The sequence below is a fragment of the Delphinus delphis genome, chromosome 11 (genome assembly GCF_949987515.2).
Source record: "Delphinus delphis chromosome 11, mDelDel1.2, whole genome shotgun sequence".
In the NCBI taxonomy this organism is placed as follows: Eukaryota; Metazoa; Chordata; class Mammalia; order Artiodactyla; family Delphinidae; genus Delphinus; species Delphinus delphis.
The window spans coordinates 38,499,038-38,516,117 of record NC_082693.1 but is presented as its reverse complement, the minus strand read 5'-3'; the positions used below and the strand labels follow the sequence as shown (position 1 = coordinate 38,516,117).

Sequence of the window (17,080 nt, the reverse complement as noted above, 5' to 3'; positions counted from 1 at the left end):
GGAGATTCAAATTCCATTTTAATCAGTGGTTCCTCACCGTCTTCAAATAGGGAGAGATGGAATCTTCACACCCCTGTTCTCAGATTTATTTTCTGCAAAATCCTAGGCTAGTTGCTCCTCAGTTCAATTCCTCTCGAGTCCCAAGTTATTCCCCCACCCTTAAGTCAGTGAAAGAACTGGGTTAGTCACCAATTTCAGAAACTGTGGTGGGGTAACTACCAAGCTGTTGTAATTGGTTGGGGCTGGAGCTTCTTAAATGGGTATTGAGAATTCATGGGTCTAGAAATCTGAAAAGACAAAAAGGAGCAGACACCTCAAAGAAGGTAAATCCAATGTAAAACCGAAAAATCCAAAGAAATGGTCCTCCTTTGTTAGTTATCTGGTCCTTTTTCAGGCCTAATAAGTTGCCCTGGAGGTAGGCGGGGTGGGCATTTAGCACAAAGGTAGAGAGTAAGGCCATCTGTCCCAAGCCCCTAAGGACCCACGTATTCCTACCCCACAATTGCACTGGAGACCAATAAGGGGCCATGCAGAGGATTCCTAACCATGATTTGGCCAACCCAAATCATGGGCAAGGGCAGCAGGAGTATTAGAGAGCCCCCAGGACATAAGAGGAAACCAGGGTCATTTAGTAAGATATGACACAAGCAAGATTTGAACCTAGACTCTGTTTACTAGGTAGAGGTTGTAACCAATTAAGCCATGGTACCTATGTCAAAACTGCTTCCTCCTGCTTTGAAGATTCTGTCCAGTTCAGGCTACAGGAAGGGATCTGTCTTGCAGGCCCTGGCCCTGATACCTCCTCCACCCCCTCTCCTAGACATACCCATGAAGATAGTTGCAAACCTGCCACCTCTGTGGGGCTCTGCAGCGTCAGAAGGTTAGAGTGAACCCAGGTTTCTTTAGGGGAGGCAATCAACCCCTGTCTCCTAAGGCAGAGAAGGGTGGCTACAGCTTTCTTCAATTCCAGGCCTCAGGCTCTCCCTCTCTCCTTTCCTGCCACAGCCTCCATCCAGTAAGCAGAGCTCTTCCTCCACTCTTCACTCCCACTTCTGTTTTTCAGTTGGTTTGGTTTGGTTTGGCTTTCTGTTTTGTTTTGCCTGGGGAATGCCACACCTTTCCAAGGGTATTTGTTCTTCCCAATTCCTCTCCTTCTTCCATTATAGTTTCTCACTTCACGTTTCTAGCCAATTCCATTCCATCGTGAGCCCACTTGCTACCTGTCCCTCTGCCTATTGTCGCGTTTCTTTTCTGTCATCTTCAAGCCTAAGTAGAGTCCATTGCTCCTATTTCCCACTTTCTTCCCTCAGATTCTTGGCTTGGCTGTAGCATCTCAGCTGCCATCTCCCCACTCTACCTCTCTCTCTCATACACATCTCCGCACATCTGGGCTTGGCCAAGGTTGCCTGTACTGCCAAATCCAGGCTCTTTACTCCCTCCCTACAGGCTCTTCTGCCCTTGATGAAGTTTCCATTTTTGGCGTGCTTACTACGTCCCAGGCACTGGCGGTCCCAGGCCTGGGAGACTGAGTATGGTGATGGCCCCTGTACTTAGCATGTTCCTCAGCCGACCCCTCCACTGCCACCACTTTCCTGCCACACCTCAGGACACTGTGCGCCAAGGGACCCTCTTCCAGGCAACTCTGGGGGTGTATGCCCACTGGCCATCCAGCCCAACAGCCTAGTGCCTGCCAGATTTCTAGCTATTGTCTGACTTGGTTCCCTCTGATGGACAGTGAACTTCCCATTGATTACCCAACCAGGGACCTTCATCTGTATCTTTAGAGATCTATAATACAGTATGATCCCTGTCAGTTGAATAAAGGATGTATTGGCTGTGTCGCTGACTTCCTTTCTCCATCCTCTCCTCTCCCTTCCATTCTCAGCTCTTCTCTCCTGATAAAAAGGCTGCAGCAGAGTGGGAAACACCAGATGGCTCCAGGGGGAGTCACGCAGCCATGCAGGAGCCCCCTCGCTGCCCCTCCCAAAACACACACCTCAAGATACCACAAGTTAGGTCTCCCCACCTCCCTCCTAGTGTCTTGGCTCCCAGATGTCACTCCCAACAGCTAGGGAGGCAACCCATTCTGGAGCCTCAGGGAGCAGAGTGCTGAGCAGGCCGGGCCAAGGGTGAGCTGAGTGAGGGCCTAGCACATGAATTTAAGGACGCCTTCCATCTCAGGGTCGTTTAAGGGCTGATCCACTCTTGAGAGACCCTTAGAGTGCTGAGCCTGAGTCTGGAGCCTGAGGTGGTGGTGGTGACTGAACTGACCCCCTAGACAAATTTGCAATTATTGGAGGTTTGGGGGGAGCCAGAGGAAACCTGCACAGATGGGGTTAGACAGGAACTGGGTCCACCAGATGCATTCACCTTTGAGGGTGAAGAGGATGGGCATCTGGTAGAGGGTATCAAGAGGACAGGGTAAGAAACAGTGTGGGGAAGAAACATGGAAACCTGGCCTGGGTAAAACCACCATCCTGTGACCCACTGACATGGCCTCTCACCCATGGAGCTTCACTGGGGTGGGGAGAGGGAATCACTTTGCAGGCATTGGGTGCAGCCCAAAGGCTTTGCTCTTCTTCATGGGAGTTGCCTTCAAGAGCTTCAGTCCTACTGCTTAGGGGGTGATCTGCCTCTGCAGCTTTCTTAACACCAGCCAGGCTGTTTTGCTACCTGCCTCGTACAGCATATGTTTCATTATTTTCTTGCGTTCACTCTTACTTCCCCCCCGCCAGGCACTTGGAGTAAAACGTTTGACATGTCTGATCTTTCCCCTAACCAAAAAGGGGAAGAGGGAAGGAACTGACAGAGGGAGGAGAAACACAACTGTGATTGTTCATTGATGGGCCTGTTCTCTCAGCCAGTTCCAGTGGTCGACTGAAATCCTGACTTCCTTCTACTTACTCTCCTATCAGTGTCTTTCCTAGCATTGACAGGACTCATGCTGACACTCCGTCAGTCTGCAGTTCCTCTCTTCCAAATTCTTTGGCTTTTTTAAAGTCCTTTCCAGCATGGTGTCCATCAATTAATTCCCCAAGCAACCTGTCTTCCTGTCCTTGCTAGGCCCTTAGGTTTTGGCTGGATCTGCAGCCCAACCAGACAGCCTTGCCATGTTAGAAGTCCTCAGAGGAGAAAGAAGAATAGGAGAAATCTATTGCTTTGAGACCACTGACAAATGGAAATATTTTCATGTTCTGAAAACACACTCCCCCCAATGTGTTGGAGAACACTTTTCCCTACAAGAAACCGCTAAATTATTAAAACACTCAAGTGTATAAATGAATTCTAAACTTCTGACCTTTCCCTACATAAAAAAAGATGTAGAGCTAATGAGTAGATGGTGAGGCCCCACTCAACATCTATAACTGTAGTGAAGAGAGCACTGGGTTTGCAGTTAAAAGTCAATTTCTAAATTGTACATTTTCTAAACATTAGCTTTTTAATTTAAAATCTAAGAGATTGTAGTGAAGTAAAATGAAATAGTGCATGCGAAAGTATAAACCACCTTATAAACGAAAAAGCTATAACTGACAATTATGTGGAAATTTCTACCTTCTTTTTGAACAAGTTACAATTTATACGAATCTGAAAATGTGTTAAATGAAACACATTTCTATGTGTTTCCTACAATTCCCATCACCTTCCCTCACAATAGAGAACCACTTAGATTTTTTGTGTGTAATCTTCCAGAGTTTCTTTATACAATTGCAAAGAGATATGTTTTCCTTCATTTTACACAAAAGGTAGTCTGTATACTCAATGTCTTGAATTTTTTCCACTTAATTTATCTTGGGGAGCTTGTCATAACAATACATAGAGAATCTCCCCCTTTTTGTAGCTGTATGCTGTTTCACTGTATTGAAGGTTCACAGTTTAACCAGTCCCCTAGTGATATTTCCATTAATATCATTTAGTGCAATGCTGCAGGAAATACCTTGGACATAAGTCTTTTCACAAATGCATTAATATCTAAAAGGTAAATTCCTAAAAGTGGTTCCACTGGGTCAAAGGACATCTGAATTTGTAATTCTGAAAGCCAAATTTCTTCCACTGGGGTCATGGAGATTTACACTCCCACTAGCATTGTATGTGAGTGCCTGTTTCCCCACAGCCTCACCAATGGAGTAGGTTCTTAAACATTTTAGATTAAAAATGCTGTCTTATTGTTTTAATGTGCATTTCCCTTATGAGTAAAGTTACACTTTTTTCATATATATATATATATATATATATATTTTTTGTGTGTGTGTGTGTGTGTGTGTGTGTGTGTGTGTGTGTGTGTGGTATACGCGGGCCTCTCACTGTTGTGCCCTCTCCCGTTGCGGAGCACAGGCTCCGGACGCGCAGGCTCAGTGGCCATGGCTCACGGGCCCGGCGGCTCGGCGGCACGTGGGATCCTCCCAGACCGGGGCATGAACCCGCGTCCCCTGCATCGGCAGGCAGACTCTCAACCACTGCGCCACCAGGGAAGCCCACTTTTTTCACATTTTTAAAGGCCATTTGTATTTTTTTTCAACAACTATTGAATATTTGATGCTAGAGGACATTACAACTCTAAGGTCCAACAATTTTCTGATCATCGTTACACTAGGCAGTTGAGATAAAAGAAGAGCAAAGAATTGATGTCAGGGATGTCCTATTTGCTCTGACCAAGGTTAAATACCCGAATATGCCACTAGAATGTGAGCACTGAAAAGTGGGGATTATGTTTTATCCATCTTTAGTCCCAGCAAAGGGTTTAGACTCTCGCAGACACTTAGTCATTTGTGAACAATAGGGATGAGATGAGTTATTCTTAGGAATTTCTTCCACAGAAGTATGGTCTAGATAATCTGGATAGCCTACCTATGAGTTAAGGTCATTTCTCATATTTCATCAGAACCACCCTAAAGCTTATCAATGAAAAATAATCTGAAATGACCATTGTTAGCTATGTAAGTTATATAAGTCTGGCACTTAATAAATTTGATAAGTTTACTGAGTGAATGAAGTTTGCTTAAATGAAGAAATCATCATAATACAAACAGAAGCATGAAGATTCTTAGGAAATCTAGAAAACAAATTGTTGTCAGTGTCCTTCCCATCCTAACTTAGGGGAAAAGGATTTCTAATTCCAGACCATCTTGTTCTTTAGGTAAAAACATCCTGGGACTATAAAGGAGCAATACATCTGGCTATCACAAGAGCATTTGATTAATTTTGTTCTGTGTTCAATAGACAATGTTTCTCATTACCTCTTTTCAGGTGTCTATTTTCTGACTGTTTGCTTCATTCTGCCACTCACAGACAATTCAAGTGCACAATAAACCTAACTACAGCAGGGGCAGATTTCAAAGTTCAAATCATCTATTGATGAGATACACTGCAAGCATTTTGCTGTTACACTGTATAGGCTTAAAGCAGTGATTCCATTTAAGGGTGTGAGAGTGAATATCAGCATCACTTAAGTCTGTTTGTTTTAAATACAAATCCTGTTCCCCCTTGTAGAAGATATCAGACTTTCCTGGGGAAAGACTGGTCAGGTATACTCTAAAAAAACACTGATGTTTACTTCCCTAGGCATCATTTCTGTGTCCTGTCATGGCCTATGGCCTGAGAACTACTCTCGCACTGTGCTTAAGCCCTGCTTTCAGAACCCAAAGAAATCGTACATTTGCTCCAATTTGGTATATAATGCTTAGTACATGTTGTTTTTTTAAGAAGAGCAAAGACCTAGCTATTCATTATTTAGCCTTCTCCGTCTTATATTTCTGATATGCATTCTGTATATCTTAATAGTTTCCTCTCTAGGAGCTATTACTTTCCCAGTTGATAATTCCCTTAATGCATTTTGTCAATCAAAGCATATACCATGATGTCTAAGTCCCTCTTATCATTTTGCTGACACTTAATATCACCTAAAATAATCCTAGTCCAATTCCAACTTTTTTTTACAGAGAAGGAAACCAAGACCATGAATGATTAAGTGAATAACTCAGCTAAGGTCAGAGTGGCAGAACTCTGACTAGAATCCTGGTCTCATTAAGTACTGATCCAGTGTAGTTTTCTGCTATAGCACATTATCACTCCATCACAAATTAGTTATACTCATATTTAACTCTCTGTGATAAGCACCTACCATGTGTCAAGCCTTGTGCTAGCTTTCACACACACTGTTACTTAACGAAGGATTAACATATGAGACATATTTTCTAAGTTAAAACAATTATCAAATCAGGGCAAAAACTACCAACCCATTACAATCAATTTTGGGAGAAGGGATTTTTTCCTAAAAGGAATTTCAGGTAAGAACACTTTGGATCAGTGGGACCACTTAGCCTAAAGGCTGTCTATTCTTCTCTTGCCCCAGTGATCCCCACACTTCTCTGCTTACATGCCCGTCCCCCCAGAACTCAATATGTATTTGCTAGGGTATCTAACATTAATTCAACACTTCGTCTAATCCCATGAAGTTGCTGGCTTTCTTCTACCTGTTTTCTTTCCTTCTGAAAGGCGTTTTCTTGGCTCCTGCAACAGGAACCGAATCTCAACTCCTTTTTCTCTCTTCACCCGTCAAGCTTCTGCTACAGGTCTCACCTCAATACCCACCCTTTCCCTTCCAGGTGCGGCAGAGAGGAAACAGACACAATGTGGTGGAAAGGTCTTGTAAATAGTTTTGCCCATTTCAGTGAGTATGGAGCTGCTCTCATTGGAGCCTGCGGGGAAAGGCATCTGTGCCCGGAGGAAGGGAAGTTGCTCCCGCACTATGGATTCCTGGCTGCATTCTGAGGACCTTCAGATTTAACGGAAGTCTTTGTGCGAGCAGCCCTTGGGTCACGAGTCCTCCCCCGCCTATTCGAAGCCCTGTCGGTTTTAACGGAGGTTGGCTTCTGGATGGTACATTTCACCGGCTTCTCCGGGGCCTGTTTCTTTGCTTCCCTGGGCTTCGAGCGTGGCCTCTTCTTGTCTGGGGTCCTGGGCCTTATGTCTTCCTTCTCGGTCCGTCCTCTCCCCTCGTCCACTGCCTTGGCCCTCCCTTCCTCCTTGGCTCTGGAACTCACCAGTTCCCTGGCCCTTGGCCTTAGCCTCCTCATCCTCATGTCTGCCCTCAAGCTCTGTCTCCACACTTCCTGAGCCTTCTTGGCCGCCCTGCGTCTCCCGCAGCGCCTGTGTGGGCTCCGCGTCCAGAGAAGGGTTCTCCTGGGCGAGCGGACACCCTCCTCCAAACTCTGGCGTCCCGGCTTTCTCTTCGACTTCGTAATCTTCCAGACCCTGAAGCAGCCGGCGGCGTCGCTGCCGCTGACCCGGAGGAGGGTGCCCTTCACACGAGACCCGGACCCTTCGTGCAAGTGGTGGCCGCAGTTCCTGCTCACTCTGTAGCCGGCATTTCTGAGCTCCTTTTTGAGAGCTGCCAGAGTCAGCCCTTTGTGTGCAGCGATGGCTTGGAGCAACAGCTGGGACACTTTGAGCACGGAGAGCGGGCCCCGCCTCGGCGGTCCCCCGAGGACGTTTTCCGTGGTCTGCTGGGTTTTAACGTCAGCACCTTGGGATTCGCCCATGGTCTCGGCCCCCTCAGCCATGGCCCCGCTCCCACTTCCGCGGGGCCGCTGGCTTTGGACCTCACTCACCAAGGTGTGAGCTAAGGCTGAGGCTGGCTGGGCCACGTCACAAAGGCAGGTACGTCACGTCCTAGTAAGAGGGCGGCAGATTCCAACCAGGTAGCGGGTCTTTCTCACTTTGAATAGCCAACCAGACGCCACTTCCTTCTAGGTCTAAACCAATCCGGATTTTCAGAGCCTATGCAGACCTAAAGAATCACCTTCATAATGTCCAGGGTTTTGTTTCCTGCTCTTATGTTCATACTTCTCATTGATCTTGATCTCAGCTGCTTTCTGAAGGTCACTATTTTTCCTGTGGTCCTGCACGCCATCTACCCACATTCTCCAAAGTGAGAGAAGTTGCTCCCAACCACCCACAAGTAATACGATGCCTTCAGAAAGTAGGTGTAGTAGTCTATAAAACACAACCCGGCCGAGAAACTCCCACCTTTAGGTCCCACCAGATAGATACATGCAGTCATATCTCCCTGACTCTCTGCACGGTCGATTTTTTGCAAGACTATGAAACAAAGGAAGAACCCACTGTGGTCCCTCTATCCTAAACATAATTCCCACACCTAGGAAGTTCAGATGCTTCATTTAATTGGATTGGAACAATCCAGATTCCAAATAGCCTAAGAACATTGGTCTAATCATTATTCTCTGAACAGACTTTGTGCTTTTCTGCTTCTTGTCCTGATTGCCTATCCCTTCCCTGTCCAGATAAATCCTGCTCATCTTTCAAAGTCCTACTAAATGCTTCCTTCACTGAAGCCTCCTCAGACTCTTTCAGTCAAATAATTTCTCTCCTTTTAACTCCCACAATTACTTCTGCAATCCTATACTGTTTTTTCTTTATCTTAAATTAATTTGGTATTAGATGGTACAATGTGGCACAATATTTAAAAAAAGAAAAAAACCTGCACCTGGAAGATATGGATACATATCCTAGCTCTTTAATAGCCATATGACATTAATAATCCCTTAATATTTTTGAATCCTACTTGTTTATCTAAAAAAATAAAATAAAAAGGCTTAATAATCCCTTCCTACCAATATCACAGAATTATTGCAAAGATTCAAAAGAGGTGATGGTAGATAACAAAGGGCTACTCAAATATAAAGCATAAAATTAGCATAAAGTTATTTTACTCTGAATGTTAATGTCTTTCCAACTAAATAAAAAGGTCCTTGAGAGTCAGACAGTCTTTGAATTTCTATGCCCCATGCTGTACCTAACACTATCCTTCATTATATATAGCAGGCATTTGATTGAGTCTGCTTAAGTTCCTTGCTGGTGAGGAGGCTTTCTCTGGATTCAGAAGGAAACTCCCAGAAAATCAGGAGAAAAGAGCAGGATGAATTTCAAAGGACTGGAAATGAAGGCAACCAAGGAAGCCAGTTGCTCAAGGACCTCTTATTCTGGACACAGTTTAGCTGGGAATAATTCAAAGAATACGTCAAATTGCAAAGCATATCATACTTTTCCAGAGAACATTCACATATAATCTGCAGTCATAGGCTAGACTGTGGCATTGTTTCTTCCAGGAATCAGAGTTCCAGGAAGTTGCTTAGACCAGTGCTTCTTAAACTTTAATGTGCACTTACTTCATAAAGTACAGATTCCAATACATTAGATCTGGGATGGATCCAGAGATTTTACCTTTCCAACAAGCTCCCAGGTAGTTCCTGGTTAAAACACAAGTGTTGGGGGGTGGGGGAGAGTAGACAATGAGAAGGGAAGTGGCAGGAGATGAGGCTGGAAAGGTGGGTTAGGGCCAAGGTGTGAAGGACAGATACAATAATAATGACACAGATGTCAGTGGTCACACAGTAGTATATGGCAGAGTTTGGATTTAAACCTAAGTCTACTTAATTCTAAGGCCTGAGCTCTTAAAACTACTATGCTAGGTTTCCTTTTCTCCAAGGTTGACCCTCCCCACCCCCTTATACATCTCCATTATAGACTAGAGGGAAGTTTATAATCACAGCTCAGAATCAAGAGTATCTATAAGCACTCACTGTACCTTCTCCCAATCTTTTAATCAGGGCAGAGTACTGTGACGCTGAGGATCTCCAGGGGCAGGGGCTAACACATCAGCACAGGGACAGTGCATCAAGGAAGAGTTGCCAGATGTAGAGGCAGAACCACATGGTGCTGATTTCTCCCATTTGTGGCTATTCTTCATGGCTGCATAGGCCAGTGGTCACAGGATGGGGCAACCACCAGAGAAAAAAAGAAACAAAAGCGTTTGCTTTGAGAATAGGAGGAAAGTCAATGAAGTCTGACCTTCAAATCAGCTGACTCCAGGTAAAAACAGGTTGGCTGCACATAATGGTATCATCACAAAAGAAAGACAAGAACCAGATCAAACAACCATGTTTATTGATACCCCTGTGATTAGAAAGGAGGCCAACTGGAAACCTTTGGGAGAGGTTGAAATCAAAGGAAAAGAAATACATGAAAAAAATATCAAAAACACCTATGGCAAAAAAGAGCAAACATTTTGATTTATATATAACCATTCATTTCACATAGATTTCTGTATAAATATGCTGTAAGTAATAGAGGAATAACCAAAAATGGGAGGTAGGAAACAAATGCCCCACCACCACTCAGCTGGTTCAGAGGGCAAGAAAGCCAGTTGACATTTTCCATAGCACCAATCCCTCCCTCTTTAGAATAAATCTACTTGCTAACCCCCATTATCTGACACCCCAAAAGGAAAAGATACTTCAGGAAAAAATGATTTCTTCAGGAAAACAGTCAGTGCAAACCAACATCATACCCCCAATCAGGAATTACCAACCCCAGCTGCAGAAATATAAGACTGAACTATCCCTTCCAATTTTAATAGTCTATGATTACAAACTAGAATTTATCACCTAGAGAGGACAGCACCACCCTGTTGTGAGAAAGAACAATAGCTCTTAATTTCTGGAAGTCCTGGGGGCTGGAGGTGGCAGGGGGTGGGGGGAGAGGAAAAAGTATACTTGGGAATAATGTCTGGTCGTAATCCTTCTGCTTCAAGTTCCAGAGCAAGATCGTTTTGTCCTTGGTTGGAAACAAGACCCTTCCTCTAGGGTAGTCATGCCTCTATGAGGTGTCTATAGAGTATCTTCGTTGATTTAGACAATAAGCAACCTTTAATTACTATACTAAATTCTAAGAACATCAAGGTTTTATTAATCTCATTCCCTCATACAGAGTTATATAACTCTAACGTCACCAAGGATAACTCCATGTCAGAGCACAGCAAAATTTAGTAGCACACTCTGATCTAACCTCAATCTATATCTCACTGCCCTTCCCTGATCCACAGGCCTGGGGTTCCCAGGGGCTAGGTCTTTCTGACTCAGTTATCTTGCACTGATTTGATTTATCTCTCCCCAAACTGAATGACAGAAACCTGTTCAACAATCTATTACAACTGACCTTAAACTGCTAGCTCTTTTTTTGCAAAAGTAACTTGCCATCTCATTTTGTTTTATATTCTAAAACCCTTTTCCTCTCCTGAACTATTGTGCCTTCCACTTTAATGCAAAGAACCCCACAACAGTTATCTGAGCAAATAAGCCCACTAGTCCACTCATGGCTTTCGGGAGGACTAAAGTGGTTTCACAAAAAGGAATGCAAAGATAAAATATCAAGATTCCTTAAAAGCATGGAGACAGTCTGGCAATTGGACATCATCATTTTAATCCTCAGCCCAACTGTTCAGAAGTGAGTACAGAGAATCTAGATCCAGGTGATCTTACTGGAGGGCCAGGCAAACCTCTCAGCAATTAGCCTGCAGATATGAAGATCTGGTCTCCCTAACCCCTCCCAAGAAGCTCTAAGAATACCCATCCCCACATACATAAAATCTATATCCCCCCAAAAAATGACAGCAAGAAAGAAATATGGGCTTTGGTATTACTGAAATCTAACCCAAACAAAGATATGCTATACAAATTAAGTCTTTCATCCAAGGCTTATTAATAGTTAAGTCTTTCCATGAGTCTAAAATATGGGACATCTAAGAACTGTTCTACTACAGTCAGTTACATCTCAAGCTGAAAACCCATTTCTCTGAGGATTTATACTTTCAACATGAGGCTTGGGAAATCGTAAGACACAGTCATACTGCAGCCCCCCAATAACACTACATCCTGGGGATCATTCAATTCTGTTATCATAATTCCCAGCCATCCACCCCTTTTCAGATTCCCAGAATATTGTACAAATGAAGCCAAAGCAGAAACAGAAATTTGCAAAGTAGCAATCATTTACCATGTATATGTTAACTCCTATAGTCCGAGAATTAAAACATCTCATACCTACATGCCCAATTTGATATACCAATCCCACCATGAAGAACTTTATTTCTATCCTAATCTCTAAACACCTAAAGTTCCACAAAACTGAATTCACTTATTAAAAATTGCTTTTTTTTTCCATGCTAAAGAATACAGCCAAAAGCAGGCTTTATTTGCATTCCCATTTAACAATACACATTCTTGTATTATACTGTATAACTTCCCCCAATTTTTTCTTCAAAATTCCAGTTCTAAATATTTCAATTCAAAAAACAATTCTCGGGCTTCCCTGGTGGCGCAGTGGTTGAGAGTCCGCCTGCCGATGCAGGGGACATGGGTTCGTGGCCCGGTCTGGGAAGATCCCACATGCCGCAGAGTGGCTGGGCCCGTGAGCCATGGCTGCTGAGCCTGCGCATCGGGAGCCTGTGCTCCGCAAGGGGAGAGGCCACAAGAGTGAGAGGCCCGCGTACCACAAAACAAACCAAAAAAACAATTCTCCATTTCCTGGGAAAATAATACCCATTTTAAAATTTTAACACAACTACTCTCCCATGGATTTTTGTCAGCCTTTGATCCATCTAGGGAAGAAGAGCTACTATTTATTGAAGGCCTATGGACCAGGCATTACAATTAGTTATAAATTATCACTAATTCTTTCAACAACACTGACAAGTGGATAATATTATTCACATTTACAGATGAGAAGGTAAATGGTGTATAAAAGAAAAATTTCAGAATGAGAATTCTCCACATCTCACAAGTAAACCCAACAAGGATCTCAAATTTTCCTCTTCCACCTAGGGAAGAGAAATTGCAGCACCATCTCTCTTTTCTTATATCATTTCACTAACCAAAGCTTTGAACAAGCAATACATATTCTCCTTTTCCTACCATAATTTCTACCATACTAGCTATTCCAGTTACCAGTTTATTGCCTCTCCACCAAATTCACCCTTTGTTGTGGGATATGTGAAAATGGATCTGGGCCTTTTAAATACTTTTCCCTTTCCAGCTGACATGATGTTAAGCCTTGTCAGTAGAGGGCACTGGAGAGACACTGCAGGAGGAAAGGGTTTTTCCTCCTTTACTCAACACAAGAAAATTCCTACTGGTGAGAAATGCTGTGAATGTAATTAATGTGGAAGATGTTTCAGTACTACTCTTAACTTTCTATGCATATGGGAATACATAATGAAGGGAAACCCTAAGAGTGTAAGAACTATAGGAAGGCCTTTGGTTATCACTCATCCCTTTGGATACATATGAGAATTCACACTAGAATAGAACACTATGAACATAAGTGTGTTTTTGAGTCTTTAGCATTAGATCTGTCCCTGGAGGGCATGAGAATTCATACTGGGTACAATCCCTATATATGTAATTGATATGGAAAGGCTTTCAGTGTAAATTCTACCTACACTGCACACAAAAGACTGGTGAGAAACTCTATGAATGCCATGATTGTGAAACAATATTCAGGAAGCACTCATGAGAACTCACACCTGAGAAAACCCTATGCTTATAATCAATATGAAAAATCCTTCAGGAGTAGCTTTTCCCTTATTGTGTAAAACAGAACACAAAATGGAATTCACTGACTGTGGGAAAGCCTTCAGTGCTACTTTATCCCCTAGGAAACACGACAAACCACATCAGAGAAAAGCCCTATGAATGTAATCAGTAGAGAAAATCCTTCCACTGAAGTTCTTTGTTCACTGTGCATAAGAGAGTACTCAGTAGGGAGAATTCCTATGAATGCAATGAGTGTTGAAAAGCACTTATTGATCTTTCATCCCTTAGACAATCTAAGAGAATTCACATTGGACAGAAATCTTATGAATGTTACCAATGAGTAGGGGGCAATTTCTCTATCCTTAGGTAATGGATGAGCAGTCACACCATGGAGAAACACTTTGAATGTCATCAGTGTGAATGAGCCTTCTATTTTGCACAAGATAAATAACACAACAGGAATACATAAGGAATGCGTATCCCTCATCTTTTACACTGGAGAAAATTTCTTTAATGTAATTAGCAGGGCCAGGTTCTTGGGCATGTGACTAGTGCAGTCACACAGGGCTCCATGTGTGAAGTTTAATACTGAGGTTGCTATCTTAAAATTCTTAATAACTTTATTTTTTAATTTGTGTCTGGTAAGTGAAATTGTATGGGACAATTAAGCATGAGCTGGAAGCCTGGAAGCTCATGCATGGTCTTGCCTCATACCACCCCCTGCCTCTTGGGGACAAATTCTCTATATCAATATATATATGAGAGTTCTGAAATTATTTTTACAGCTAAGTATTATACAAAAAAGTCTCCTTTGACACTAATATACAAAAACTATGCCAAAAAGAGGTGCAACTTTCTCTACAAATACTAAAAGAAATAAATACATGGACCTGTGGACCTAGGCTAGAAATCTGGATTATCTACCAATACTACAACTGCAAGACGGCTACAAACTTAACAGATTAAAGAACTAACTTTACAAAGCACTTAAACTGATTCAGAAGTTATACTATTAAAAACATAGAATTCTACTATTCATATTATGTGCTAGAGAATCATTTATCTAGCATAAACTGACACAAAACAGCACATGTTGGAAACAAATCCCACATATTTCAATCCCCACCCTCATCACCACCAGAAGTAGTTTTATCCTTCAACAACTACACTGCTCTTCTAAAACAACAGATATGATGGTCCAACACTCAAGGATAACTCCAACTTGAAATCAACCCAAAGTTTTCATATATAAAATACTTGGCAAGCTTTTCCTCTTACACTGGATTCCTGTTGGCCTATCAGATTCCACCTTTCATAGATTTCAGGAAAACCGAGATACTCTTTCTTTGCCACTCATTTCCAATTTCCCTTATTGGATGCTTGGGAAACATTCCCCTTTATAGTTCCTGTCCCACTTTCTTACATGCTTCCTCCTTCAACCATCAAAAGAGTAAAAGTTATGGTTTAAACTTATTTTTTAACTATTTTTAAAACCAATAGGGAAAAAGCCTCTAGGGTCTCTGTCAATAAAGTATGTTTAAACATTAGCAAAAAAATTAGGTTTCAAGATTAGTATCCAAAGCCCTTAATTATCCAAAAGAGGGTAAAATCACATTCATTTCATATATCAGAATTCTAAAATATGACTTTCCAGAAGAAAAGGACCAGGCTACAGATAAAATACCTAGTCTGCTGAGAACTATTATTTCGGCACTTTAAGAACTTTCAGATACAGCTGCTCCTTTTTCCTAATCTACTAGTTGCTTTTATCAAGCGATTCTTCATATGTTCCTCACCTGTGTCCTTTCGCCAGGATTCAGTTGCCTTAAGATCCTTAAGATACAGTACCAAGTCTCTTTGTGCCTGTAGCTGGATAAGGTTGAAGAAGGCACCTTGAGTCCTAAAAAATTGAAACAATATGTTAGATAAACTAATTCTGCCCTGTCTGCAGCCTCTGAACTTCAACAGTTATTTTTCTTTTCAAATAATATTTATATCCTATTTTTCTGATTCATATAGGTGCATTATTAAGAATGTGGAAAATACAAAAAGTGCTACAGATAAATAAATAAATAGGGGCTTCCCTGGTGGCGCAGTGGTTAAGAATCCGCCTGCCAATGCAGGTGACACAGGTTCAAGCCCTGGTCCAGGAAGATCCCACATGCTGCAGAGCAACTAAGCCTGTGCGCCACAACTACTGAGCCTGCGCTCTACAGCTCGCATGCCACAACTACTGAGCCCACGTGTCACAACTACTGAAGCCCGCACGCCTAGAGCCCGTGCTCCGCAACAAGAGAAGTCACCGCAATCAGAAGCCCGCGCACCGCAACGAAGAGTAGCCCCTGCTCGCCGCAACCAGAGAAAGCCTGTGCGCAGCAACGAGGACCCAATGCAGACAAAAATAAAAATAAAAAATAAATAAATTTATAAAAATAGATAAATAAATAAGAGTATTCCTAAAGGAGCCTTAAAAATGAAAGCATCTACTCTGAAGAAGTTAGGGTAGGCCTTTTTTAGAAAGAGAAAATTAAGGACAGGGAAAGAATGCCCAAATAAATTAAGACTCCAAGGAGGACTGCTCCTCCCGTGGTCACAAAGATGTAGGGGTTTTCAATCCATAAAAGACAGGGAAATTTTCTCAAAGAAAATTTGAGAAATTTTCTCAAAAAAGTGAATCTTCCTCCTGTTCGCTTTACCCGCACTGATTACATAATGAATCTCCATCTGCCTCTTCCATTCCTTCCACAGTTGTTTATCATTTATACATTCTCAAAGGCATAAACTAGCAGTAACACTGGGAGTTAATTTTAATAACACTACTTGTCAAAACTTGCTGATGGGCAGGAGAATGAGGTAAAGAGAAAGCGTGAGTGCTCAAGGCCACTACAAGCACGCTAAATGGAGAGCCTGTAGTGGGAAAGAACATCAAAAAACCGTCAGAAAACCTCCATTAACGGGTCTTCTAAAACCCGGTTTCAAAAATTCTTAATCTTTCTCACCTCCAGAAGCGAGGGGTCACAACAGGAAGTCCTGTGAGTGATGTAGGCAGAAGGCTTGCCAGGGAGGTTGCGGGGCGCTCAGGAGCTCAGAGTAATCCACATTAAAACGATGGTTTCCAGAAAACCTCCTTCAGAGAGAGGGTAGAACCTCCCGGAGCTGCCCCGCCCACAGAGGAAGGTAACCCAGTGCCTTGAGGACCGGGAAACCATGCGCCCAATAGCAGTGAAGTCCAGTAATTAGGGCAGTGCTTCCCCTCCCAGGAACCACCCCCTCCCCAAAGGTGGGGGGGCAGGGAAGCAAACGTTGGCCAATGAGAGCAGCTTTCCCCTGGCCCCGCCCCTGCTGTGTTCCCACCCTTTGCTCCGAGGCGGTAGGTAGGAGGCGCCTCAGAGCCTAGAACGGGAATTGTGAAGGGAATTGGTAACCGCTGGCGAAGAGCACGTGCCGAGAGGGATACCCGGAGCAAAAAAAAAGACGAACAGTTAAGGCGTGAAAAGTCTCTATTAGGGTAAGGCCAAAGAGCAAAAGGAACGCAGAGAACAAAGGTTACTTCGCTAGGCCGGGGAGAGGAACACGCTGGCCAAGTGGACAGCTCAGGAGACTCCTGAGGTGAGGAAGAGTTGCTTATCAAAGGACTAGGCTGGGCAGAGAAAAGGAAACAAGGCATTTAGTCAGAATGAATGGCGTGGGCA

General features: G+C 43.1%; 1 protein-coding gene across 1 annotated transcript; it reads right to left on the bottom strand.

The window, feature by feature from the left end:
* Positions 1 to 6,743: 6,743 nt before the first annotated feature.
* H1-7 (H1.7 linker histone) lies at positions 6,744 to 7,559 on the bottom strand. Its single transcript, XM_060025959.1, has one exon. The coding sequence runs from the start codon at positions 7,557 to 7,559 to the stop codon at positions 6,744 to 6,746; it is 816 nt and encodes a 271-aa protein (XP_059881942.1).
* Between the last annotated feature and the right edge of the window lie 9,521 nt (positions 7,560 to 17,080).